Source organism: Ailuropoda melanoleuca, unplaced genomic scaffold (genome assembly GCF_002007445.2).
Source record: "Ailuropoda melanoleuca isolate Jingjing unplaced genomic scaffold, ASM200744v2 unplaced-scaffold323, whole genome shotgun sequence".
In the NCBI taxonomy this organism is placed as follows: Eukaryota; Metazoa; Chordata; class Mammalia; order Carnivora; family Ursidae; genus Ailuropoda; species Ailuropoda melanoleuca.
This window is the reverse complement of record NW_023203059.1, coordinates 3,744-30,649: the sequence shown is the minus strand read 5'-3', so window position 1 is coordinate 30,649 and position 26,906 is coordinate 3,744. Positions and strand designations below refer to the sequence as shown.

The following is a 26,906-nucleotide window of genomic DNA, read 5'->3' as shown; positions in this document are numbered from 1 at the left end:
TTTTTTTTTTTTTAAAGATTTTTATTTATTAGAGAGAGAAACAGATCATGAGCAGGGGGGAGGGGCAGAGGCCGAGGAAGAAGCAGACTCCCTGCTGAGTAGGGAGCCCAATGTGGGGCTGATCCCAGGACCCTGAGATCATGACCTGAGCCAAAGGCAGACGCTTAACCTACTGAGCCACCCAGGTGCCCCTTCTCTTAACTTCCTTGAATACATTTGTTAATGGGCTTGTTCTATATTTCCTCACTTCATTAGTTAGGAAAATATCCTTTCTGTTGCTTATAGTTTGGGCTTTAAACAAAAACACAAAAGTGATATTTCTCAGGTAAATATTAATTTCTTCTAATTGCTTGATTTGTAGATGTTGATGTGACGTAGAATTCATCTTCAGAGTGGCCCTTCCTTTAGTTTCAGAGAATTAAGTCAGCCTTCCCCATGTTTTGTTTCCTACTGAGTGTCTCGGAGATGTAAAGGAAAACTCCTGTCTGTTTGACTAGCCTAGGGCAGGATTGTGAAGAGGATCAAGATTGTTTCTGGAGACCTTTCATCTCTTGGCACTTTCTTCCAATTGCACTTTTCGTTTTCCCAGTGGCAAGAGGCTCGCTGTGAGGACATAGTGATTGGGCTGAAAGGATTGTCTATTCCTGGGTCCTTTTTTATTTACAAGGACATTTTAAAGAAAGCAATGATATATTTATGGTATTGGGATTTCAGATATTCTGATTTTTTAGAGGGTTTCTGGTTGTGGTGGGATGGTTGTGGTGAACACATATTTTTTGGACTCTTCAGATATCATCACACATATCTGCCAACTCTAATCTTAGAGCCAGCAGTCCCTCTGTGGTGACAGTATAGGGACTGTCAAATGTTAAACAATTAGCATCTTAAGAAGATTCTCTTGGAACCTTAATCTTTGAATTCTTCTTGCCTGTGTAAGTTTTTGCCGTTTTGTGTAGAATAGGCAAAGAATTGGTTTATAATTACAAATATACAAACTAAAAAATAAGTGAACATTTAAAATGGATGAGAAGTTATGCTTGTATAAGGGAAGATCTTCAAGTAATATAAGGCGATGATGAGTCACCAGAAGCAGCAAAAATTCCAAAACTGTTTAAATGATTAGAGGCTATTTTCTATGATTTATGATTCAGTAAGTTTTGGGTTTTGTTTTTCTTGGAGTATTTCTGAAAATTAGTGTTCATCATTTTGATCTAATATTGCAGGTCATTAAGTTTACAAAATAATGTTGTTTTCTTCTTCTGCTGTTAATAGATACCTATTTTCTTAAAGCTTAGAAGTTACTAGCCAAACATTGAATATAAATATTAAACATTTAAAAGTAAATTCAATGAATAACTTAAATTTTTAAGTAAGTAATCCTTTTAAATTTAATATGTGAATTACAATTTTGAGAAAATAAAATGTAATAGAGTTACCTCCCTAGACGAAAGAAATTTAAATAATACACAGTAGGTAAAAATATGAGTATTACATTTATTTATTTCTGTTTCCAATCTCCATTGAGCACTACAGAACATCTTATTTTATTTCTTAAACATTTTTGGAATTTTTCCATCTTTGGGAGAGTGTGGGATTGTGGGAATGACAAGAGTTTTAGATTAAGGTGGATCTGAATTAGCAGTTTATGAATTTTTTTTTAAAGATTTATTTATTTGAGAGAGAGAAAGAGAGAGAAGTGGAAAAAAGGAGAAGTGATGAAGCCAAGGGATGTGTAGGCATTGTTAACAAGTGTTGATGACTGGCTGGATTGATGCAGTGAGTGGGCATGGAATGGAGAAAATGCCAATGTCCCAGAAAAAAACAACAACATTGTAGATTAGCTTGGTGATTTGGGATGAAAAATTTAATCTTAGTTTAGGGTAAGAAATCTGAGTATTTTATAAATCTTTCTGTGCTAACATTTTTTTCTGGATATGTTTAGTAAGTGAGTTCACGATATTTACTGCATTTATTTTTTAAATATTTGTTTTAGCTATGAATTTGTGAAATATCTTCGACAGCATATATGTAATACTTTGGGATCTATGATTGAAGAAGAAATGGAAAAATGGACATCTGATCAGAATCAGGATGAGGAATCTGGCTATGACACAGTTGTACAGCATGTTACTAAAAGAACTCAGGAATCTAAAGAGTGAGTATGCCCACAATAATATTTTATTTTGTTTTATTTTATTTTATTTTATTTCTTTATTTTTAAAGGTTTTATTTATTTATTTTCAGAGAGAAAGACAGAGATAGCGAGAGCGAGCATACAAGCAGGGGGAGCAGCAGGCAGAGGGAAGCCCGATGTAGGGCTTGATCTCAGGGCCCTGGGATCATGACCTGAGCCGAAGGCAGTTGCTTAACAGACTGAGCTGCCCAGACACCCCAAGAGTTCTTATTTCTTGATTTGAAGAAAAAACACAAACTAGAGTCATGTTCATCTTTGGGTAGTATAATTTCTAGTAATCTATTTCTGGCAGTACTATTAAATTTATTTTAAAGGAGTACTAAAATATAATATTAGTCAGAAAATGAAAGCATTTTCATGCTAAGAGAAAAGTTTTATATGGGAATGTTAGGAAATTTTTTTTATCCCTGAGTAAGCCATTTAATTTTCTTGTGTTTTAATTCATCCACTGGAAAAATGATAGTGACCTCACAAAGATGTTCAATATCTTAATGAATGTTTGTCTTCTGCTTTGTGAGTCATAGATGAAAGATTTTAAGTTGCGCAGAGTATTATTTTTTTCTTGTGTGTGTGTGAGATTCAAAAATTATTTAGGACTAATGATTAGGCGGTAGTACCTCTATTAACAGCATTTTTACTGTAATAATTAGAAATTATTTTCTTAAACATTTTGATATTGTTTAAATAGAGGTTTACAGATAGAAGAATTCATTTGTAGGGTCTATCATCTATTCCTTATATATGTAAGTGCAACTACTTACCATGTAGATTTTCATTATTAATTGATGTGGTTTCAATTTACTACCTCTTAGAACTTTTTCTTATTTTGAATTCTTGGAGTATTGAATGAGTCTTAGTGGTGTTTATAGTCCATCCTATATTTGTTTTTCTTTGGCTTTTTCAAAACTGCAGTGGCTGCTATTGACTCTTGATATTGAGGGTCTGGCTCTATGGCTTTTTTTTTTTTAATTTTAAAAATTATTATTCTTGGTGTGTCTGGCTGGCTTAGTCAATGGAGCACGTGACTCTTGATCTTGGGATTGTGAGTTCAAGCCCCTCGTAGGATGGAGAGATTACTTAAGAATAAAATCTATAAAAAAGATAAAAGTAAAAATTATTATTCTTATCTCTTTCTGTGGACAGTGTGCTGATACTTCTTGTGGAAGAATTCATGTTGGTGTGTTCAAAAAGGTCTGGAGGAAACATGTCTAAGATGAAACTTACAGATTTTCTGTGGATTTTAATTACCCTTAGCCATTGAGATTCTTACCTTTATATTCATTTATTAAATTACTGTATTGTAAATTATAAGGGGAAAGGACTTTGTGTTGTTTACATGGCTATACCTAACTGTAGAGGAGTCTGGGACCGTAGTTTAGACCTGGGTCCAGTTATAATACAATTAACTGTGGAAGAAGAGAGCAGCTTTTGATGGAGAGCTCTTGATTGCTACGAAGGCATTGTTATGCTTCCCTGTTTCTTGCTGCTGAGAAAGTGTAGAGGAGAAAGCTGCAGCCTTTTGTTTCAGTTATCCTATAGGTACTTTGCCAGTTTGTCTGATGAGTGTCCTAGGATTCCTTCTTGCTCTTTATATCCCCTTAACCTTAAACTTGGATCTTCCCTGGACTTTTTCTCACCTCTGTAGTAGTTCTCTTCTGTATGTGTTTTCCTCCTGCATTGGTCCTAACTATTCTCATCTTCTTTTAATATTTTTGTGTTTTCTCACAATTTCTGGTGCTTTAAAAATACATACATAAATAAACTATGTACTAAATTTGCTTCTAGTTATATATCATATAAATTATATATTGCTAAATCATATTAAATATATGAGAATATATGTTAACTTATATATAGAATTACATATATTTAGTAATATATAATTTATGTCATGTAATTTAAAAGGTATTTTAAAGTTCTTTTAAACTTTAAAAATCTCAGCCTCCTATTTCTATCCAAAACCCCAGCGCGGTTTTACTGTTTTTATGAGAGTAACTTACCTATCCTTCCGCAGATTTATGGAGTTACAATGACTCATTTACCAGAAATATAAAGAAAGGGAAGCTTCTGTGCTTATTTTCCTAATGTATTTTTATTCCAAAGTGATAATATGTTTCATGCTTCATATTTATAAACAACTTTCAGATACATACTCTTATGTCTTAATATAACTATGTGAAATAGGTCAGCTAGATTGTATTCTTTTTATCTCATTTTATAATTGAGAAAATGAAACTTATTTATGATGACAAAGCTGGTAGGTAAAGTAGTCGGGATTGTAATCCAGGGTTTCTGATTCCAAATTTAGTACTTTATTCACTGTTTATTTATTTATTTATTTATTTATTTATTTTTAAAGATTTTATTTATTTATGCGACAGAGATAGAGACAGCCAGCGAGAGAGGGAACACAAGCAGGGGGAGTGGGAGAGGAAGAAGCAGGCTCACAGTGGAGGAGCCCGATATGGGGCTCGATCCCACAACGCCGGGATCACGCCCTGAGCCGAAGGCAGATGCTTAACCGCCATGCCACCCAGGCGCCCCCACTATGTTTATTTAAATCTTTATGCCTTTCTGTTTTAAATATAGAAATTTCAGTGGTCCAGGACACATAGTCCTCATTTGTAAAATAAAAGGCTAGATTAGATTTTTTTTTAATAGTTTCATCTAGCTCTAAAATTCTATTTCTAGGCTTTTTGGGATCTCAATCTAATATTAATATGGATGCCTTAGAGTTTGTACATAATAAGTGGAGAACTTTATTTATAAGTTTTTTTTGAGACTTTATTTATTTAGATTTTATTTTTTAGAGAAAGAGAGAGCATGTGCATGAATTGGGGGGGTAGAGAGGGAGAGGGAGAGAGAGAATCTTAAGCGGCCTTGCAGGGCTCAATCTCATGATCCTGAGATCATGACTGAGCCTAAATCAAGAGTTGGACGTGTAACCAGCTGAGCCACCAGGCACCCCTCTTTCTAAGACTAGAGTTAAAAGGGATTTAGAAGCTGTCTGGTTCAACTCCTACCAATTTCAGGAATCCCTTTTTTAACATCTCTGACAGTGGGTTCTTTAACCCTGTTTCAAAGGACCCACTGATAGCTTAATTCTTATTTAGGTCTGAACGGTGGCTATAGGTGCCTATAAAGATAGGCAGGAAAGAAGGGAAGGAAAGAAAATAGAGGAAGGGAGAAGAATAGAGAAGGATATAGAAATAAACAAGGAATAAAAGTGACATGTAAAATAAACAGTTCTGGTAGAATGCTATTAGAAGTTGACTGTTGCGAAGTACTGGTATCCATGCCATTGGAACATCTTGCCTTAGACTGTGTTAATTTTACTACCTTGGTCCCTGTAATCAGATGAAGAAACCTGGGAAATAACGCACGTTTGGAATTCTTAATTTTTATTCTTGTTGTGTGAATTCCATTGTGCCGCTTGTTCTTTAAGAAAAACTGACTTATATTTTTTCCTTTTAGAACTGTGCTCTTAAAGGTGCTCTACAGAAAAAAATAAGATTGTTTAATTTAGCTGAGTGTTTTAATTTGTGCTGATAGTCTTTCTCTGACCAAGACTGTTTTGAATTTAAAGATACAAAGAAATGATGCATTCCCTGAAGAATATCATGATGGTAGTGGTGGAATCTATGATTAACAAATTTGAGGAAGATGAGATGCAAAGTCAAGAGAGGCAGAAAAAAATCCAGAAGGAGAAAAGCAGCAGTTACTGCACGGATAATTGCTCTGATAGTGATTCATCATTCAATCAGGTGTGTTGTTTCATTTTGTATCTATGTCTTGAAATGGTATTTAATAATCAGTAACTTCAATACATTCTTTGTTACCCAGATTTTTTTTCTGCTTTCCGGTTTTAAAATTCAGAAGAAAAATAATAAAATTACCTAATCTTAAAGATTGAATACATGAAATAACATCTTCTTGAATTATATGTTCAGTGAATGATTACATTATATCTGAGAAATCTTAATGAGGTATGGAAATAAACTAATTGATTTTGGATTTTTTAAAAAAAAAATAACACTTGAAACAAATCTCGTTAAGCTTTAGTTAAACAAAACATCTTATTCCCAATTGATTTTTATTAATAAAAGTGTAACTACATTATAAATGAGATATGGAGATAAAACATTTCCCTTATCTTCTGAGATGAAGGTCACTGTGAATTGTTTTAAAACATGATGAGCACTGGGTGTTATACGCAACTGATGAGTCATTGAACACTACATCAGAAACTAATGATGTAGTGTATGTTGGCTAATTGAATTTAAATAAAAAACAAAATAAAAAACAAAACAAAAGAACAAGAAACATTAAGCTTCTTCTTTTTGGCATCAAGTGATTTGAGGTTTTACATTTTCTCTTTCAGGTTATTGGAATCCTTGTCATTTGGCTAGAGCAGAGCTAGCAGAAGGGCCACAGGTTAGATTAGTCCTAATAGAAGACAAAGGGGACTAGTTAGACTAGAGCCTTATATGCATGTACCATCAACTTCTCCACAGAAACTTCCAGGCCAAATGGAGTTTTTCTGACCTTTGTGTGAATCCTACCTGATGTTTCTAATGAAACATTTTCACCTAATTAGTGCTAACTTGGGTACATAGCTATAACAGACCCTAACCGTATACCAAAAAGGGATTTGGGAGTTTGGGTGAAATGTGAAAAAGTCACACATATTGGTCACAGTTGAGACTGCACTTATGAAGGAAAAGTGTTTGGAAGTCATTAAAGCAGAACTTAAAAGTTGCTCTGCCCAGAAGAGATTGTGCTAAGTTTTGAATTTTATGAGTCAGGTTTATTTTCTGATGTGATGGAGGAAATGGTGAAGACTGAATTTTTTTCACCTTGTAGCCCTTAATATTTCCTTGTTGATGGACTCTTTGGAAGAAGCTGGGTTATAGAGATTTTAGTTTAGTTTTATTCAGTAGGTTTATGGAACTGCTTCTTCGGATTAAGGAAGGCACAGAAAAACCCAACTTTGGGACTCTGGGTGCTCACAGGATTATATTTCCTTAGTTATTTGATGAACCATCTGTTTACATTGAAATTGAATAAGAGAAAAAAAATGAAGCATTGTTATTTGTTCTAAGAAGTCCAAGTGTTCAGACCATGTAGGGTTGATTGATTAGCTAGCTGTCAAGAGGTGTTTATCTGAAATAGTAAGTTATTTCCAGTTCTAGAATCATAGGTTTTTTAAGACATTCAAAGCTTTGGTAGAAATGGGGTCAAACTTTCAGAAGATGTTCTTGTTTTTTATTTTTTTTTGGTTTTATTCTTGAGAAGGAATCAGACTTTTAAGTTTATATGGTTTCTTTTGGGATGCCCATAGGGTATATCTGCGTTTTCGAGTATCTGTCCTATGCATATGACTTTGTTTCAGAAGGCTCTAATTGAGTCGAAAGGGGACTATGTCCATCCACAAGGCATGGGATCCCTGGACTTTGGGAAAAAAACATATGAATGCCAGAAGTACCTTGAAAGCTCTTTCAGTGTGATCAAACTCCAGTAGATGTTTGGTGTGCCTTTGCTTAGTGAAAAGAGACTCTTACAAGTAACTGACCAAAGAGAGTCAGAATTACTATGTTCAGAAGTTGAAAGGGTCTCTGAAGATATGTCAGTCACTCATTCTGTTAAATACTGATGTTGTTAATAATGGTTTCACCATTGATTAGTTATTTGCTCTGGGCTTAGAAAAATCTGTCTGAATTGTTGTATGAATAACATTGAGTAAATAATTCTGATGCTGCTGTTTTGATATTGGTAGAAAACTTGTACTTTGTGAATAGATACGCTTTATTTCATTGTTATTATTTTAACAATTGCAGCCTGATTATATATGGATTTGTGACCCATTATTGAAAAACTTAGGACATAATTGGCCTTGGGCATTCTTGGTGTACATTTGAGGATATTAAAGAATAAAGAAGAGAGATTGGTTTTTACTATAATTGTGAGCAGAGCACTAAAAGAATTTGGTATTGTGATTAAACCTTGAAAAAAGTCACTGCAAAACAATGCTAGAAAGATAAAAATAATACTATTAGCTGTCTTTTATTGAGATTTCTGCCATATATTGGTACTTATAGACTGTACTTGACTTTATATTCACTATAGGTGTTTCTAGTCCACTTTACAGAAAAAAAGTGAGGCTTACAATAATAGGTAAGTTATTTGCCCAAACTCATATTGCTAGTTAGGAGTGAACCGTGAATTTAAGCCTGGTCTTTCTCCTTCCAAAGTCTTTGTTTCATACTACACTACCTGGAGACTGCTTGGGTTCAGATCTCAGTTCCACCACTACTAGCCATGTGACCCTGGACACATGTCTTAACTTCCCTGTGCCATGGTGTTTCTCATTTGTAAAATGGCAGTTATACTACCACTTACCTGGTATGGTTTTTGAGAATATTGACTGACTTAATGTATATCAAGTCCTTAGAACTGTTGCTGCTGCTCTATACATGTTAGCTTTCATCTCTTAAAAGATGTGCTGGAATGGGTGCCATTCAGAGACATACTAAAATAGAAAATTTCTCAGCTGTGGTCCTGTATGGTTTTTAACTGAGCTTCTCTGAGTTGTTTTCTACAGCTGGGAAGTAAGAGGATTACCTCTAATGTACATTAAGCTTTTAAAATTCATAAGCTTCCTATTGCAGTTTTTCTGTCTTCCTCTTCCTTGACAGTATTCGGTGTAATACAGCACAGGCATTAGGTTGTTTTATAGTGTGCAAGCTATTTCAGTGTGTTCCAAAGGAATGCCAAGGTGCACACTTTATATGGAGGAGATGAGTTCAGGATAGCAGTAACCTGTTTTTCTTGCATAGTGTTAACTTATTTAAGGCGTTTACTGTTTCTTTGCTTTCAAGACAACTTCTCTTTGAAACCCATCTTTTGGTATCTACAGTTGGCAGAAGAATGGACCCCTGGAAGATATCCGTGTCTGAATCTCCAAAACCTGTGAACCTGTTGGCTTACATGGCACAGGGGTCTTTGTTAATGTGATTAAGGATTTTTAGATGGGGAGGCTATCCTCATCTAGGAGAGTCAAATGTAATCACAAGCGTCTGTATAAGAGCGACTCAGGAGGGTCAGAGTCAGAGAAGGTACTGTGTAGGTAGGCTGAAGTAGAGGTTGGAGTGAGGGGATTGTTGACCTTGGAGGTGGAAGGAGGCCTATGAACTAAGGAGACTGCAGTTATCTTTAGAGGCTGGAAATAAGGATATGGATACTGCGCCAGAGCCTGCAGAAGGAACACAACCCTGCTGATATGTTTTAGATTTCTGACCTCCAGAACTGTAAGATAATAAATTTGTGTTGTTTTAAGTAGGAAACTTATCTAGTGCCACCGTCCTTGCTAGTTCACCTGTCTTCTCCACAAAGGCCAGGGCTGGTCTTTCTGGTTTCGTACTTCATAGAAAAGAAGATACTATTCCTTTGACTTTGTGTTTGAATTGTTTCCTGGGAACAATCTGAACTCCATCTTTTCCTAGGCTTTGAATTCTTTCACTAAGAATTTTCTTGAGTAGTTTTTTTTTCCTTTATTGGGTGTTTCCCCTGTCTTTCAGAGTATTTGCTTTCAACATCCCTAGTGTATGTTTTATCCTAACCCTTCAAACCTTAAAGTATTTGAGTTCAGCCCATTTTCTGGCATCCCTAAAATCTTCAAAGCTTTTACAGTCGCTCTTTTTGGTGAGGAGTTCTGCTTTTGAGGATATCATACTACAGCTGATGGATTATAAGATTCTCCTCTCTTTTAAGCAATATCAGCCAGAGAATGGTAGGATAGCCACAGCCCAAACCATACTTCAGAAGTTCTTCCATCTCTAGCTACCCTTGAATCATCAGATTTTGATTATTCTTGATTTATAAGCAAAAAAAGATAGGAACCTAAAGTCTTAAATGTAGAAGTGAAAGGGAAAGGTAGCTGAGACTAGAGAAAATGAAGATCGTAGCATTGATAATGCAGCTTCCTTGTGTGAGGCTGGAGGCAGGTGGATTGGTGGGGAAAAGAATTGGGTGGGTGCAAGTGTGAACTTTTTTGCTTGCTTGCTTTAATAGTTCTCTCTTGAGACAATTTGACACCAGAAAAACTAATTTCTTGGATTACTGGTGCTAAATTTCTTCTTTATGAATACCTAAAGTTTCTTTAGACTTTAAAATATTAATAGATTTTTGTTATTTCTCTCAGTGGTAGCACTTTTAAAGTGAAAGCTGTTTTTGTTAAAACATAATTAAACCATAGGAAATTAAGAACAATTTATCATTTGAAAATGTTTTTAAAACACTGCTTTTGTTTTGAATTGGTAACTTTGTTCTGTATTTAAGGCATTATGAAAGGTGGGTGCATAATTTAAAAAGTTCTAGAGCACTAAAATTTGAAAAAAGGTGTTCTACAGGAAGCTAATTCATTCTGAATCTTGGAAACAAACCAGTCTGAAATTAAGTCTGGCTCTGCCATTGATGAGTTGTGGACCTTGGTTTTTTCTCTCAATGCCTCAGTTTTCTTATCTGTTATAGTGGAAATAGTAATAGAACCTACCTTATAGGGTTGTTTTGTGGTCTTAATGATTTAATGTGTGTAAAGCATTTTGAACACTACCTGGCACATAGTAAGCACTAAGTGTTTGCTCTTGTCCTGTTTATCTTCATTGGGTGATGTTTCTTTCTTTTTTTTTAGAATAGGAAAGAACTTGTGCATTTAGACATTAAAGCCTGAAGTATCATTAGGTTCAATATTTATAAATTTCTTATTTCCCATAGCTATATTGGTGAAACAACAGTAATAGTTGTTTGTCTTTGGTTGTATTTTAATGGTTTATACAGTTTACAAATCAAACATTTGGAGATTTCTAGGGTAAATTAATTTTGAGGGTAGTTTGGTTTTGTTTAAGTGTAGTCATTGAATAATGTGAATATTATTTAGTATGTGTTGTAATAAAGTGTGATATCGGTTACCAAAAATTAAAGAATGTTTGCAATCCTTAATAAACTGCATTTGACAGAAATATATCCCAATCTTATTTTAGCATATAAATACCTTTAATTAAGATCTATATGATCCTGTAGAAGACTAGATACATTTTAGATTATAATTCAATTCTATTTCTTGCTCTTTCTCCTTAGAATGTGCTCAGAAATTATTCGCTTAGCCTATGGTTTAACATATGTAAATATGTTTAAAAAAACTTCCTTTTGGAAGTATCTACCTATATTGATATCAACAACAGATCTGTCTTACATTGCTTTACAGATCAAGTTGGCAGATACCACTGTACTCAGGAATTTTCAATCTAAGAAATATTTAGAACTGTTGAAAAATCTTAACAAATCTGTATTACATAGGATGCACTACCTACTTGCTCTAGTTAAAGAAGTTATTACTTGGTTGCTATGGAAATTTATGTCAATCCACTGATACACAATAACACATAGACCTTAAAAAAAATAGGTAACCTTTAAGGCAGATAATAGGTTCATTCTGATGTCTTGTGTAACAAAATATTCTCATTGCTTAAATACGATTTTAAAGAGTAGTATATACTATGTTTAAGAAGATAATGAACAGAATTAATAATTAAATGATAAATAATTAAAGGGAAGTAGATTAATGATGCTGCTCCAATCAGATAACTATTAGAGGCTATGCTTTCTGTTTTTTTTTTTTTTCAAGATTTATTTATCTATTTTAGAGAGCACGCATGCTCACACACAGGCACAAGTGGGAGGGGCAGAGAGAGAAAGGGAGAAAGAATCTCAAGCAGACTCCACTCTGAGCACAGAACCCAACATGGGGCTTGGTCTCCCAACCCTGAGATTATGACCTGACCTGAAACCAAGAGTTGGACACCCCCAGGCTATGCTTTTCTAATATGTATTTTAAATCTGGGAGAAAAGGCAAATATGGTAGAATTGAGGGATTTCAACTCTTCAGTTGTCTGTTCACCCAACAAATATGTATTGGGCATATTCTATGTGCAATATTTTGTGATAGGCACTGCCAAACTGAAAAGATTAATAAGGTATACATTATTTCTTCAAGGAGCTTACTTGAGATTGTGGAGACGTTGCGTACACAAATAACAGAGTTGTAGGGTAGAAGTAATGCATCCTGGGAAGCTATCAAAGAGCTATAGAAGAAAGTATATCAAATTAGGGAATGCAGAAAAGCTCTAAATTAACAAAGAATGTGGCCTATTGAGTTTATGACATGGTGTCATAAACCTATTGTTTATGTGAAGGGTTAGAGCAGAGTTTGTGGGGAGTAAATTAGAAGGGTAGATTAAGGCCAAATTATGGGGCAAGGATTAGATCTTAATTATTGTTCCTAGCTATAAAATTCTAGTGCCTGGTACATTATGTAATAGGTATCTGAAACATAGTAGATGTCAAATAAATACATGAGGAATAAATGAATGCATTCAAAAGCTAAATTGGATTGTTTTGTAAGTAAAGGAAAATCATTTTAGGTTTCTGGACAGAAAAGTGTGTTGGAGAGATTTAACTGGTAATTGTGCACAGAAGGGCATGAGCAGGTGAGAAAGCAGATGTAGGGAGAGAAGTTAGAGGGCTATTGTGATAGTTGAAGTAAGAAGAAGGCCCAAAGAAGAGGAGGCTTTGTAGAAATAAATAGGGACTGATGTGAGAATTATTACAGAGGTATCATCATTAAACTTAATTATTGAAGTGTTTTGGGGGAAGTAGGACAGCGCGGAAATAGAGTCAAAAGTCTAGCTATGGCAAGCTGAGGTGGTAGGAAGACCATGGTTTTATAAACCATGCCTGGGATCAGGGAGAAAGGTTAGATGTGAAGAAGAATATGGGGAGTTTTTTTTTGTTTGTTTGTTTGTTTTTTTGTTTTAAGATTTTAAACGTCACATATGAGCAAGGTATTCCAGTGGTGTAGCAAGTAGTTGAAAATGCAGGATTCACTTAGTAGAAAGGTTGGGCCCACCTAAATAGGTGAGACCTTAGGAAGCACATTTCAGAGGGCCAGGGGAGACTAAAGAATGGGTCAGAAAAGAAGGTACCAAACCACAGTGCACTGGGTAGGAACTTAATGGGGAATGAATTTCAAGGTGGAAGTGGTGGTTAACTAGCTGTAATGAAGGCCAGAGAGAAGTCAATGCTGAGGACTAAGAAAAGATCTTTGAATTTGGTTAAGAGTTCACCGCAGAATAATATTGGGGGGGAAGAGGAGGTAAGTTGAAGGATCATCATATTGATTAACCTTGATCATTTTTGTGAAATAAAAGGCAAAACTCTTTTCAGAGACCAAGGGTTGCTTGCCTAGAGTATCTCAAGTAAGATTAGAAAACAAAGCCTTTGTCAAGGGGAGCATTTAAGTAAATTAATTTTGTTAAGATTTATGTATTACATTTTTGACTGCTGCTGTGATATAATATTGGTTGCTTCACCATGTATGAACTGGCTGTAGTTGAAAATGTTCGAACAATGTCTGGCACCCCATTTATCAGGGCTGTTGTAGAACATGCCTCTATATTGGGAAAGAGGTTGGATTAGAATGGGAAATCTATGGAAATCAATGAATTAAATCTTTAGACTGCTTGATCTTGAATAGGTAGTTGGTAGGTAGAGTCAGTTATTTTATATTTTCTCATAGAAAATGTCCTGAGAAACAGGAAATTTACTTCAAACTTTAAAATTTTATAACAATAAAGCAAAAGACTTTACAATTTTCCTGTTTAATTCTTCCCAGTGATACTGGGAGGTAGATGTGAAAACTGAGGATGGGGTTCAAGACTCCAGGGTCACATAACTAGTTGAAGATTGAGCCGGAATTTGAAACTTTATCTGTCCAATTAAGATTCACGTCCTTGACATCATACTTATTTTTAGTTAAGTTGGATGGCAGGACATTTTAGACCTAAATAATGATCTGGTAAAAGTCATGATGGAAGTGGAAGGATCAGGAGAAATCAAGTGTATAAGAGGGGCAAAAGGGCCATGCTAAAGGGGGGGGGGAAGCTTGCCTAGCAATAGAACAGAATGAGTACATATATTCTTTATGTGTATTTCAGTACACTTATATGCATGTGTGTATGTACTTCTGTGTGTACATATATGCATTATATGTGTATCACAAATGCGTGTAAGTACATATGCTTATATATACTATTTAAGATATTTTATATTATGTTTTTTTCTATTGGCAAGACTGCTGCATTCATACACTTACATTTATTGTTAGTATTCATAAATTTTAGTATTTTAACTGTAATATAACAATATAAAATTAAAGGTCTATTAATATATAGTGCTTTTAATTTTGAAAAGTAGCACATACAGAGTCTTTAGCAGTTCAACTATATACTTTTAGAAAGGAGTAAAACTCAGTAAAACTTCAGACCCTTTAAGAAATGGAATATCAGGCTGTTTTGAGTTTTTTATAGAGTGCTTGTATGTGCTCTGTATTGCTAGGGACAATGTAACATTGTGGGAAGACTCACTTTGTAATCATTTATGTATTAAACTAATGTATATTGAATGACTCCTCTGTATGAGGCACTAATTCAGGTATTGGGTATACTATTGAGAAAAAGACCAAATTCTAAGCAATCATAGGGCAGCCATGCAAAACTCTGGAAGAAGAGCATTGCCAGGCAGGAGGAATGGCGATGACAAAGGTTCTGAAGCTAGAGCGAGCATGGTGTCTTCCAGGGATGGAGATAAAAGGCCAGTGTGACTGAAGTCTGGATGGCAGAGGGAAGAATTGTAGGAGAGTGTGTTAGAAAATTAGGGGCCCAGATCATGTAAGTAATCTCCTAAATTCTGAGTAATGTGGGAAGTTTCTTTGTGGGATTGAAGTAAGGGACATGGAGAGATTTGATTTGTAACTTTGAGATGCTCCATCTGACTGTTTCTGGAAAATGAGTGGATGGTAGGCTGGAGTGCGATGGGATTTAAGAGTAGAAGCAAGGAGACCAGTTAGTATGAATTGAAGGAGTCTAGGCTAGAGTTGATGGTGCCTTGGTTTAACATTTTAGCAGGGAAGTATGGGGTAGTTGGAGTTAAGACATGTGGAACTTGGGGATTATCTTATGGGACTCAATAATATTAGGTATAGGAAATAAGAGAAAGTGAAGAGGCAAGATTGACCCCTATTTCTGATCTAAGTAAAAAATCTGGGTGGTTGGTAGTGTCATTTAGGAGGATGGAGAAGTTTGAGGGAAGAGCAGATTTGGAATAAAATCGAGAATTCTGTGTTGGACTTGTTAAATTTGAGATGCCTATTAGACATCCAAATGGAAATGTTGAAAGGATAATTATATATAACTTTGGAGGTGAAGTGACTGATGGAAATTTGAGTCATCGTGGTGTACTTAAAGAACTGGATGAGAACACCTCAGGAAAGAGTATAGATAGTAAAAATGTGGATGGGAATCTGAGTTCTGATAGCTGGGTGACTTGGAGAAGTTACTTAACCTTAGTTTTCATATTTCTCATATTTCAGTCATTGTGAATTGAGATCATATAGGGCTTGTTACATAAAAGGTAATAAATGACATCTATTATTCTAATGGCAATTTTATTTTTAGGTGGTTATTTTAGGTGTTAGTTATATTTAAACTGCCTTTAGCAAGAATTTGCTATTTCTAAAACAGCAAACTATTTTCCAAGATAGCTTATAGTCTACTATAAACTTTTCTCTAGATAGAAGTTTTTATCTCAGAAATTTTTCACCAAAGAGGAGGCATGGAGAAGGGCTAAGGAAAAGTACAGGAAAGATAAGGGGACAAAAATGTTCAAGCAGCATCATAGCTATGCCTAGGGTACCATTAGTGCCTTCTTGTTTTATCTTTCTGTTTCGTTCATCTCACATTTCTGGGTACAAAAAATTTTTGCTTTACATCTTTTGATTCTTATAATGTAATACATATTGCAGTTGCTCGGCAAATAATAATATTTTTTCATATACGTGAAGTACACTGTTCTCCTGAGACTTCAGTTCCCATTTAAATGACTTGGGAAACAAATTCTAAGTTTTCCGCCAGATCAGAACAGATCACTCTCTTTTCTTGCTCAGAATGCATTTTGTGCTTGGAATTATATTAAAAAATAATTTATAGCAGTAATTCTAAAAAGTATACTAAATGAATGTTTTGTCAATTGTGTTACAGAGTTACAAATTTTGTCAAGGAAAATTACAATTGATTTTAGACCAGTTGGATCCTGGGCAACCTAAAGAGGTAAGTTTAAAGGATAGCTGTTAAGTTCAGTCAGGTATATATATGAGATTATAATCAGTAGCAGCTGGACTGTTTCTCTTGAAGATAGGCCTTTATTATCATGGTGCTCCTAGACTGATGTCCCTGCTAGACTTTCCAGTCTTGAAATGAAAGGTCACAGAGTAAGGCTGTCAGACAATTGTCATGGTTTGTAGGAGGAAATTTTTATGTTTAGTTTCATTTTCGAAGGGATAAAATTATAAGCAGTTGTTTCCCAAGCTGTTTTTTCACCATTGCTTTGTATGTGATATTTTAGTGATTTCCTTGAAGAAAAACGATCTTCATTTAATCTTCTTTCTACTTCTGGAAAACGTGACTAACTTTGACATATGTGTTCATTTATTAGAAAAAGGATTTTAAAGAAGCAGTTCTATTGAATTGTACCTGTTTATATTTTAAGATTATATAAATTACTGTTCATCAAGTCTTATTTCATTAAGTCAGTCTGAAATAGAAAATAGGATTTTAAGTACCTAAGACTTTTGTGCATATCTTGCTAGTTGGTTTCAGTTTTTGAAATGTTTTTCAACATTTTTATTTTATTTTATCATTTTATTTTATTATTTTATTTTATTTTTTAAAGATTTTATTTATTTGAGATAGAGAGAACGCAAGGGGCCAAGGGAGAGGGAGAAGCAGGGTCTCCACTGAGCAGGGAGCCCGGCACAGGGCTCGATCCCAGGATGCTGGGATCATGACCTGAGCCAAAGGCAGATGATGCTTAACCGACTTAGCCACCCAGCCACCCTGCAACTTTTCTTTTTAAAGTAAATGAATAGTTATGATTTACGCCTACTGATTTTTTTTATCACAATAATTTTTAGCATTTCATATTCTGATTTATTTTCTGGATTCTTAATAAATGTTTCAAAAGATATTAGAAATGGGACTTGACTTTTATATGATAACAATCTTAGTGTCTTCAGTTTAAGTGGATTACTTGGAAATCAATACTTGTTCAGAAACTTTTATTGTACTTCTGCAAGTAGTAAATTCTTAATGGGATTTTGTCCTAAAAATTAACTGAAAAGGAGAAAATACTTAATGTTTCTAAAATCTCTCCAAAGTTCCCCAGTCCCTATCACAAATATAGTTGTATTTAGGAATTCTTCTTTCATATGAATATATAGACACTTTAAAGTGCATGTGTATTCTTTTTCACCTAAAACTTGATACCCTGATTTAGAGCGTCTGGTTTCCTAAGGTCTTAGCTTCTCCAGCCCCCGCCTCCACCCCCCACCTCTTGCCCTTTTTAAACCACTAGGTTCCAGTTATTTCAGCTGGGGAAACAACAAGATTTTGAGAAACAGGTTGAAATCAGCGTGTTATTACTCACTAGTTGAAGAGTGGTAGGGGAGAAACCTTGCTCCATTCATGATTGGAGTAGAGCTATTTTTCACTGCTGTCCTTGCGTCATACTGTTTTCGGTGAATTCTGATTCGATTTTGCAAAGAATGACCAAGAAGTAAGCTTTCTGTGAAAATCTGGACATTCAATTTTGCATCACAGTGTTGACTTCTTCTACCTCAGGGGTTAGAAGGTCAGAAAATATGGTGTAGCATCAAAAACTAGTCCAAATTAATTATTTTTTGAGGATTGTTCCTATATTCTGGAATGGGAGTGCTTCACTCAGGGCATATTAGGCTTTTTAAAAATTAAGGCCCTCAAACTATAGAACCACCTATAGGTTCCTACTTAAGGAGGGACAATGTGTGAGATGCGTCCATTGGAAAACCTTACCCTGATGATTTAGATTTGGCCACCATCCTTCTTCTTTCACTTAGACATGTGACCTAGAATTGCCAACAGTTAGGTTTTAATTTTTGCTCTATGTAAAATAACAACCTATTTTTTTCTAACACTTAGTTTAAAAAAATGAGTTCTCAAAAATTGTTTTATAAAAGAACCTCTGATTTTCATCAATTGGCTTTTTAAAACAATCATCTTGACTGCTTTTCAATGTTTAATATTTGGAGTATTGGTGGTATTCTCTTGGCTGGGTATTAATAAAAATCTTTTAAATTATAGGTGAGATACGAAGCCTTGCAAACGTTATGTTCAGCTCCGCCATCTGATGTTTTGAACTGTGAAAATTGGACGACTCTCTGTGAAAAACTGACAGCATCTCTTTCAGATCCTGATCCTGTGTTTAGTGTAAGGAAGTGCTTATAGAAATTTTTTTTTCAACTTGTTTTCCTATCATTCTACAAGCAATTGGAATGATTTTCTTTAATAGTAGCTCTAATATTCATGGAATTTCAATTCCAGCTTTTGAGTTGTGAAGATTTTCTTTAAAGGCATTAACTTACTATTTCATGATTAGATTCCCAGTATGATCAATATCACACTTCACTGCCAAATAATAGTAGACTGTTACCTTGTACATTGTTTTATCTTATAAAGGGATATCCAAGTATTTGTGTTTTGTTTTGAATTAAGAAAAATATTTTAAAAGACTGTTTAAAACATTTTTGAAAGAATTCATGACATACGAAAATTTGAACTTAAAATGTTTAGAATTTATTCTAACTGAATCATAACCATTTTCCTTCTGCATTTAAATGTTTATTTAGAGATTGCTTACTTGCTTAAAAAGAGAAGAAAACTAAAGCTAAGTTTAGAAGATAATTGAGATGAATCATAAAGCAAATGGAGAAAATTCCAAAAATTATGAAGTCAGTAGAGAAATTATTGAATGTAAAAAATGATTCTCCTATACCTTCTCAGGAATACTATTTCATGAGTAAGACTGTATTAAAAAGTGTAGTTATTATGTTGGTAATATCAGTGATGTGAATTAAAAAAATCCTCCTATATCCCATATTCACATTTAAATGCAAATTTAGGTTTAGAGGGTCTTTTCTTAATTGATGTGTCAGTGAAGAAAAGTTTGGCTTTAAAATTGTTATGGTGTTTTCTACAGTGTTTAAGATATTAGCACAGTAGTTAAATTTTGCTAGCTGTTCAACAAACACGTATTGATTACCAACAATGTGCAGCATTCTAGTTTAGATGCTGAAAACACACTGAGCAAGACAGAAGTCTTTGCCTTCATAGCACTTACATTCTAGCAGAGGAGTCAGAGAGTAAATAATTATTAAAAAAAAAAAAAAACTCAATACCTTTGTTTGTTGAAAATCACATTCTTCCATCAATGAAGATATAATTATATTGGTAAATAGAAGGGATTTGAAAACAAGTGGTTTATTGTTTTTCTGAGGGGGGAAAATGTGTTCTATCACCTAATACCTGGATGCAGTTCAACCTTACTGACACCAGATGATGATGCAGACTTCTGTAAAAACTCAATGATCCAAGAACTTCAAAAGGGAAAAAGACATTTCAGGGTCACTTTTAACATTTCAGGGCTTTCTAAAAGGGAATACAGTTGTAAATTTCTCTGTATTTTTTCTTAACAAAGAATAGTGGTCAGAAAAGTTTCCTTTTATTATTTAAAAAATTAATGTAACAGCTTTGTAAACAGTAAATATCCTAATGAGTCAGTATAAGTGGCTTTTTTTAGCCATTATAGATTATTCAGCAAGAGTATTGTCAATGTTTAATAAAATTGGATGAAGTTGTTGTAGAGGAGAAATGGTAATAGAACCAGTCATTTTGGAGTAGAAAACAGGGCATGGCATTCTTTTCACTTTGAATTTATACTTGATCCAAATTCTTGATTTTGATTCTGTTTCTTCATTTCCTGTTCTAAAGGACTCTTGCATGTAACCAAGTAAAGCCTATAGTGTTTGAAAAGTGTGACAGATAACTTATCAATTGCTGCAACTATAAAAATAAACTTTCAAAGTATTTAATATCCTGTATTCAGTAGGAATTCCTTCGGGTTATTGGAAATTTTTAGTCATTTGGGCAACCATTTTTTCTAATTATGCTAACATTTGATATAGGAAAGGTTATCCGCTCCCGCCACACCCCCCCCCAAGTAGAACACTTGAGGAGTTCTTATGTTTTTCTTTAATGGGATATTGAATTTCACTATAGGATTAATTTTATAACAATATTAAATTTGGTAAAATGAAAATGATAGCTATCATTTGTAAGGCCCTACTAGTGCCAAGTACTTTTCTAGCTACATCTATTAACATTTAATTCATTTACCTTCTGATAGTTTCTATGTTAGGTTTTAATAATATAAATTTGGAAAATGTGTTAAATAATACTCTTCTTGGGAATAGGCAAAATATTAGAGTCCTAAATGTCAAATTACTGAAACTACCCATATAAGTAATTTAAAAAAAAACACAAATGTTGGATTTGGAAAGGAGTGGAGTGTTTTTTGTTTGTTTTTTTTAAACCATTTAGTATCCCTACTTTTCCCTTGATCCCTTTGCATTGTACCTTACTCTATCAAACCTCACTGTCTCCCCTCCCATGTAGTTTTGGTCAATTTTACTTTTTATTGACCAACATAAGATTATGCTCTTTTTTATAAGTGCATTCCTCCTCAAGTTTCTGAATGGTTTATTTTGTTTATTTTCTAAGTTTTTCACTATTTAAAAAAGGTTTTTTCATCTCTATTCTACTTTTGTAAGAATCTCTGATGCAAATCTTTTCATTTCCACAGGACCGGATTTTAAAATTCTATGCACAGACATTTACTCTTTCACCATTACATATGACCAAGGAGATTTATACAAGCTTAGGTATGTTTATTAAATTTTTTTGTGCTTAAAAAAATGGATAGGAAATAACTTTTCAGAAAACACTGTAAATGAATGATATCATATTTTCTAATTTTTCTTTTCAGCTAAATATTTGAAGTTATACTTTCTTTCTAGAGAAAATCAGATTCCTACTCTTTCAACTGGTATAGATATAAGTAATCCTAATGTGATCTGCTTACTTAAAAAGGTATTCAGTTGCTATATGCTTTTTTAAAAAATTTAAGTAGTTCTATATTTAAGAATTCTAATTTTTGAGAACTGTTATGCACTGCTTTTCAGGTTCGTCTTCTAAATGAATATCAGAAAGAGGCTCCATCTTTCTGGATTCGTCACCCAGAAAAGTAAGTCCTCTAATTTATACCAATATAAAATATAGAGGTTATGCCAATATAAAATATAGGGGTGTTACTGTCCCATGTACATTACAAGAAGAAAGAATAGAGAGTCTTTTTTTTTTTTTAAAGGTTTTATTTATTTATTTGACAGAGATAGAGACAGCCAGCGAGAGAGGGAACACAAGCAGGGGGAGTGGGAGAGGAAGAAGCAGGCCCACAGCAGAAGAGCCTGATGTGGGGTTCGATCCCACAACGCCGGGATCACGCCCTGAGCCGAAGGCAGACGCTTAACCGCTGTGCCACCCAGGCGCCCCTAGAGACAGTCTTAATTGACTTCCATTTTTGGGAAGGGATTAATAAGTTTATTTTGCTTTTCATGTTTTGCTCTTAGCTACATGAATGGCTCTATGCAGATATCATTTTATACCATTTATTTATCACAACAAAGCAAAATGAAGTTGTTGTAACCTATAATTCTTTTATTATTGGTCTTTGCTAGTTTGGACAAGTTCCTGAAGTGTTCTTTAAACTTTTGACTTGCAGTTCTAAAATTTTTTAATAAGGTTGTAGGAGAAATGGAAGCCTAAAAAGGAAAGTTAAGTTTGGAGAGCCAGTGTTGTAGTAGAAAGAATGTATGTTTTATAAAAACCAGGAAGAAATTGGGTGTGAATCCTACTTCTACCAATGTGCTGAAACATAAAAAAAGTTGTTTCTAAAAATTTTCACTTTATTATTCCATAAATATAAAATATATCACTGGTACTGTCTGTGTGTATGTGTAATAGCATTTTTTTTTTTCTAAAAGTGTTTCATTTCCAAACTTTAAGGTATATGGAAGAAATTGTGGAGAATACTTTGTCCTTATTATCAGTTAAACATGATCAGAGCCGTCTTGTCTCACAAAAGATTTTGGATCCAATTTACTTTTTTGCATTGGTTGATACCAAGGCCGTGTGGTTCAAAAAGTGGATGGTAAGGACAAATGGAATATTTTTATACTTTTCAGTGCATTGCTGGGTTGTTTCAAAGAATAGCTAATATTCTAGTTTTTACTGTGTGCTTAGAGTTCTAATCACTTTTACATGTTAACTCATTTAAATCTTATAACAATCTGTGGGATAGATGGTATCATTAACCCATTTCACTGATGTGGCAGCTGAGGCATGGAGAAGTGACTTACTCAAGATTGTTTACCTAGTAAGTGACAGAGCCAGTATGGGATTTTAAATGATAATTCATTTGAATCTATTAAGCTGAATGATCTATCCAAAATCTAGTCTTTTTTAGTTTAAAGGTTTCAGATGTTTTAAGCAGGTATGGTAGAATGTGAGTTCAATGCTCAGTTTTCTCTGACTTAGAAGGTATGTCTGAAAATATCCTTTCATTTGCTTCCTCCTGAACCTGTAGTTTGGAGAATGTTTAATGCCTGAATGCCGGTGATTTCCAGTGGAGCTCATTACTGTTCTGGAACTGAAACTAATTTAAGAGTAAAAGAGATCCTTATGCTGTTACCTTCCTCATCTGCTGTGGAATACAAGTGGTCTGTGTGATAGTGGCTGCAGCAGTGTTGGCTTATTATTCTCACATGGTTGTCCCTCTAAAACTGGTCTGCCAGGCATTATGTATTTGTTGCTGTGGGGAAGGGAAGAGAGTGGGGCTGTGACTTGCCATGCAAAGTAGCAACGTGTTTATTTACTGCTTGGCACAGTTTGGACCTTACCTAGTTGATGGCTTATTTTTATTTTTTTTTTTGTTTTGCCTTTTATTATCTAAACTGTATAGTAATGCCTAATTAACCAAAATTCAGTTCTGTCCAGGGTTTAGCCCTAACCTGGCCTATACTGTTTATGTTTGATAAGTGTTTGCTCAATTTAATTAACTTGAACCCTTTGTTTCTTACATCGGACACTTTCTTCTTAATTTTTAATTATCAAATTATACCTTCATTATAGAAAACATGTGAAATATGTAAAAGCCACAAATTAAATTTGTACAACACAGGTATAACTATCAAGATTTTAGTTTATGTAGTCACATTATATACACTTGTAAATTTATCCGTTTAGATCTATAACAAATCCTATTCTTTTGGGACACCTGGGTGGCTCAGTGAGTTAACTGTCTGCTTTCAGTCATGATCCCAGCGTCCTCCTGGCATTGAGTCCCTCGTTGGGCTCCTTGCTCGGTGGGGAGCCTGCTTCTCCCTCTGCTTGCCACATCTCTGTTTGTGCGTGCTCTCTGTCTCTCTCTCTGACAAATACAATCTTTTAAAGAAAAATCCTATTCTGTTTATAATTTTTTCACTTAACATTTTTTATTGTTAGTACTTGATTCTTAAAAGTATGCAGCAGATCACAGGAAAATTAGCCAACAGGAAATTATTTTTTAAAAAATCATCTCCTGAGTGTGTTCTAGTATTAATGAAAATTCATCACATTATCCTATTCCCATCTAAGTCAGTGGTTGGCAGACTTTCTGAAGGGCCAGACTAAATTTTTGGTTTTGTGGGCTATACTGTCTCTGTACCCACTCAATTCTGTTGTAACCCGGAAGCATCCACAGATAATATATAAATGAATGGTTGTGACTGTTCCGCTAAAACGTTATGTACCAAATGAGGTGGCGGCTGAACTTGGCCTGAGGGATATAATATAGTGACTGGTCTAAGGCAGGCCCTGTGAGGGTTTCTTTTCAGAACATGGTCAAAAGTTAAATTGTTGGTTAACATTTCTCTTTTAAAGCTGAAAAAAGGATTAATGGTTTTTGAAAACATTTTAAGCCACTAGGGTTAAAACACACAGGGTTTCTAGTAAACCTCAATTAACCAATATCCCATTTAGTTAAACTCTGTTTCCCATAATTCTGGTAGTTTTTACCAAGTATAATACTGTTTAATAGTTTTTATTTAATAAAATGAAGAAGCTACATTGTATTTAAAATATATGCTACCTAATATAATTTAGTAATATTTATGTATAGTTTCCCCTTTGTGCGATGCAAAAAAGCATGTTTTAATCCTACTATATTTAGCTCTAAGGAGAGAATTATTTTTTGGCACTTTGAATCACTTAAAATATATGATTGGCAGAAAATGATTAAGATACTGTTCTTTCAGAACATTTCATGCTTGGCAGACTTCTGCATATGTAGACAGTAGAATATCCTCCTCATTGTGAGGGTTGTGATCTTCCCCGCCCCCACTTTTGTATCTTTCCTTCAGATATGTGTGTTGATAATGGTTTTAAAATAACTTAGCCCAGAAACTGGTTGCAGTCGAGGGATAGAATATTTTTTCTACTGTTCTGTCAATAAATGATCCATAGTTTTTTCATATCATTTGCATTTTTGTGATTGCTATGCTCATAATCCATTATACATAGAAAAGCCTGTTTTGTACTGATTATAATAATTTAAAACTGTTGTTGGTAATTTATGTTATTGGAAATGATGCAGGAAAAATAGACTTTGGTATAGCTTGAATATTAAATTAAATATCATTTTCTCCTAATTTTAGCATGCATATTATAGCAGAACTGCAGTACTAAGACTTCTGGAAAAGAAATATAAATCTCTGGTAAGTTTGTTTCCTTATGTTGAGAAATAATATCACAAAAAGATATATAATGTAATAAGTTGAATGTGCAAAGTTGAGTGATAATTAATCTTGGTTGATGAAACAATACCCCATTTATGTGATTTTTTAAAACTACCATTCTGTGAAACGTAAAAGGATAAGAGTAGAGACTTAAATTATAGTCAGGATAACAGTTAGGAAATCCATAATTACATAATGAATTGACATGCTAACAAGCTAGTTTGAGATAAGCCCTGTTTTTAGGTATTTTAACTTAATTCAGATCAGGTATTTGTAGGGGAGTTAGTTCTGTAAAATATACCCATGCTTTTGACTGAAAGTTGTATGAAAAACTCAAATGATAAATGCTTTTGCATTTACAAAAATTAATTCAAGTTGTACCAAATATAAACTAATACTGTAAAATATATTAGCAAAATTTTCTACATTTATTGCTGTTAGTAGAATAGTATATAAGGGCATTGAAAGAAATTGAAAAGCAATCAAATCTAGTAACAATTGACAAACATAAAATGTGAAATTTATTACAGTATTTTTAAAAGTTCTAATATGAATTTGAAATGATGAGTATGATTTCTGTAGTTAGAATCTTGAGTTTAAAAGGGCAAGGGAAATATTCCTAGAGTTGTGAACTTCTGGGTCAGTGCAGTAGAGCATAAAATGAAAGAACAATAATTTTTTTGTGTGTTTGAGAATCAAGAGCATTGAGTTTCAGAAAGGAGAAGAGAGGAATATTGAAGAATAGAGTGGGGATTTATTAGTAGAAGTAAGTGTTTGGGGCCCTGGGTGTTTCAGTCAGTTAAATGACTGACTGTTGATTTCAGCTCAGGTTATGATCTCCAACAGAGGGTGGCTCCAAGCTCAGTGGGGAGTCTTCTGGAGATTCTCACTCTTTCTTCCTCTGCCTCTTCCCCTACTTGCAGGGCTGCTCTCTCTCTTTCTTTCTCTCTCTCTCTCTCTCAGATAAATCCTAAAAAAGTAGTGTTTAAAAATTTTTAATAAATTGAAATAATATCCTTCCACATCCCATTTCCCTCCCATTCCTATTTTAAATGAAGATTTTGGCCATATGAATATATACTGATCTTGTCAGAATAGAGGAAGGGGGGAGAAACCTCAGTGACTCACCTGCCCATTGGTTTGTCATACACATAATTCACTGTTGCTATCACAGGGGGCTGGGTGGAAGTATTGCAAATGTTTCTGATAGATTAACTTTTTAAATTAGGAGGAACTTTTGTTTTTAAAGATTTTATTTATTCATTTGACACACAGAGAGAGAGAGAGGGAGTGTACAAGCAGGGGGAGTGGCAGGCAGAGGGACAGGGAGAAGCAGGCTCCCCACCAAGCAGAGAGCTTGATGTGGGGCTCCATCCCAGTACCCTGGGATCGTGACCTGAGCTGAAGGCAGACACTTAACCGACTGAGCCACCCAGGCACCCAAGGAACAAAGAGTTAATTATACCATAATCAGATTCCACTCCTCAAGCCATTAACTGTGCTTGCTAACATGAAACTTATCATGCTAGCCTCAGAAAATTTCCATCTTATCATGGGCTGCATCGTAAATAATGGAAAAAACTGTCTGAAATGATACTTATCACTGGATGGATTCAAATGGAAGCCACAGGGGAAGGGAGCTCTTGATACAGCCCGCAGCTCACACAGGTTGGTTCCTGGGGCAGAGAGCAGGTGGAGAAGAGGGGAAAGTAGCTCTGGGCATCTGAGAGTCTAGACCAGAGTCTTAAGGGAGCAGGAGAAAAGATGACGGAGGAGTAGGGGACCCCTTTTTCAGCTGGTCCCCTGAGTCGAGCTGGATATCTACCAGACCATCCTGAA

The 26,906-nt window shown here is 34.5% G+C and overlaps 1 protein-coding gene across 2 annotated transcripts; it reads left to right on the top strand.

Moving 5' to 3' along the window:
• Positions 1–1,613: 1,613 nt before the first annotated feature.
• Positions 1,614–25,309, top strand: LOC117798553 (protein broad-minded-like). 2 transcript variants are annotated; one of them, XM_034650998.1, is made up of 9 exons: positions 1,614–2,155; positions 5,781–5,958; positions 16,345–16,413; positions 18,481–18,606; positions 21,038–21,116; positions 21,221–21,324; positions 21,417–21,478; positions 22,300–22,444; positions 24,987–25,309. In XM_034650998.1, the coding sequence occupies exons 1-9, from the start codon at positions 2,046–2,048 to the stop codon at positions 25,074–25,076; spliced, it is 963 nt and encodes a 320-aa protein (XP_034506889.1). In that variant the 5' UTR covers positions 1,614–2,045; the 3' UTR covers positions 25,077–25,309. The 2 variants fall into 2 exon arrangements, with proteins under 2 accessions (XP_034506889.1, XP_034506890.1); XM_034650999.1 differs by lacking the exon at positions 24,987–25,309 and adding an exon at positions 22,880–23,612.
• Positions 25,310–26,906: the final 1,597 nt, after the last annotated feature.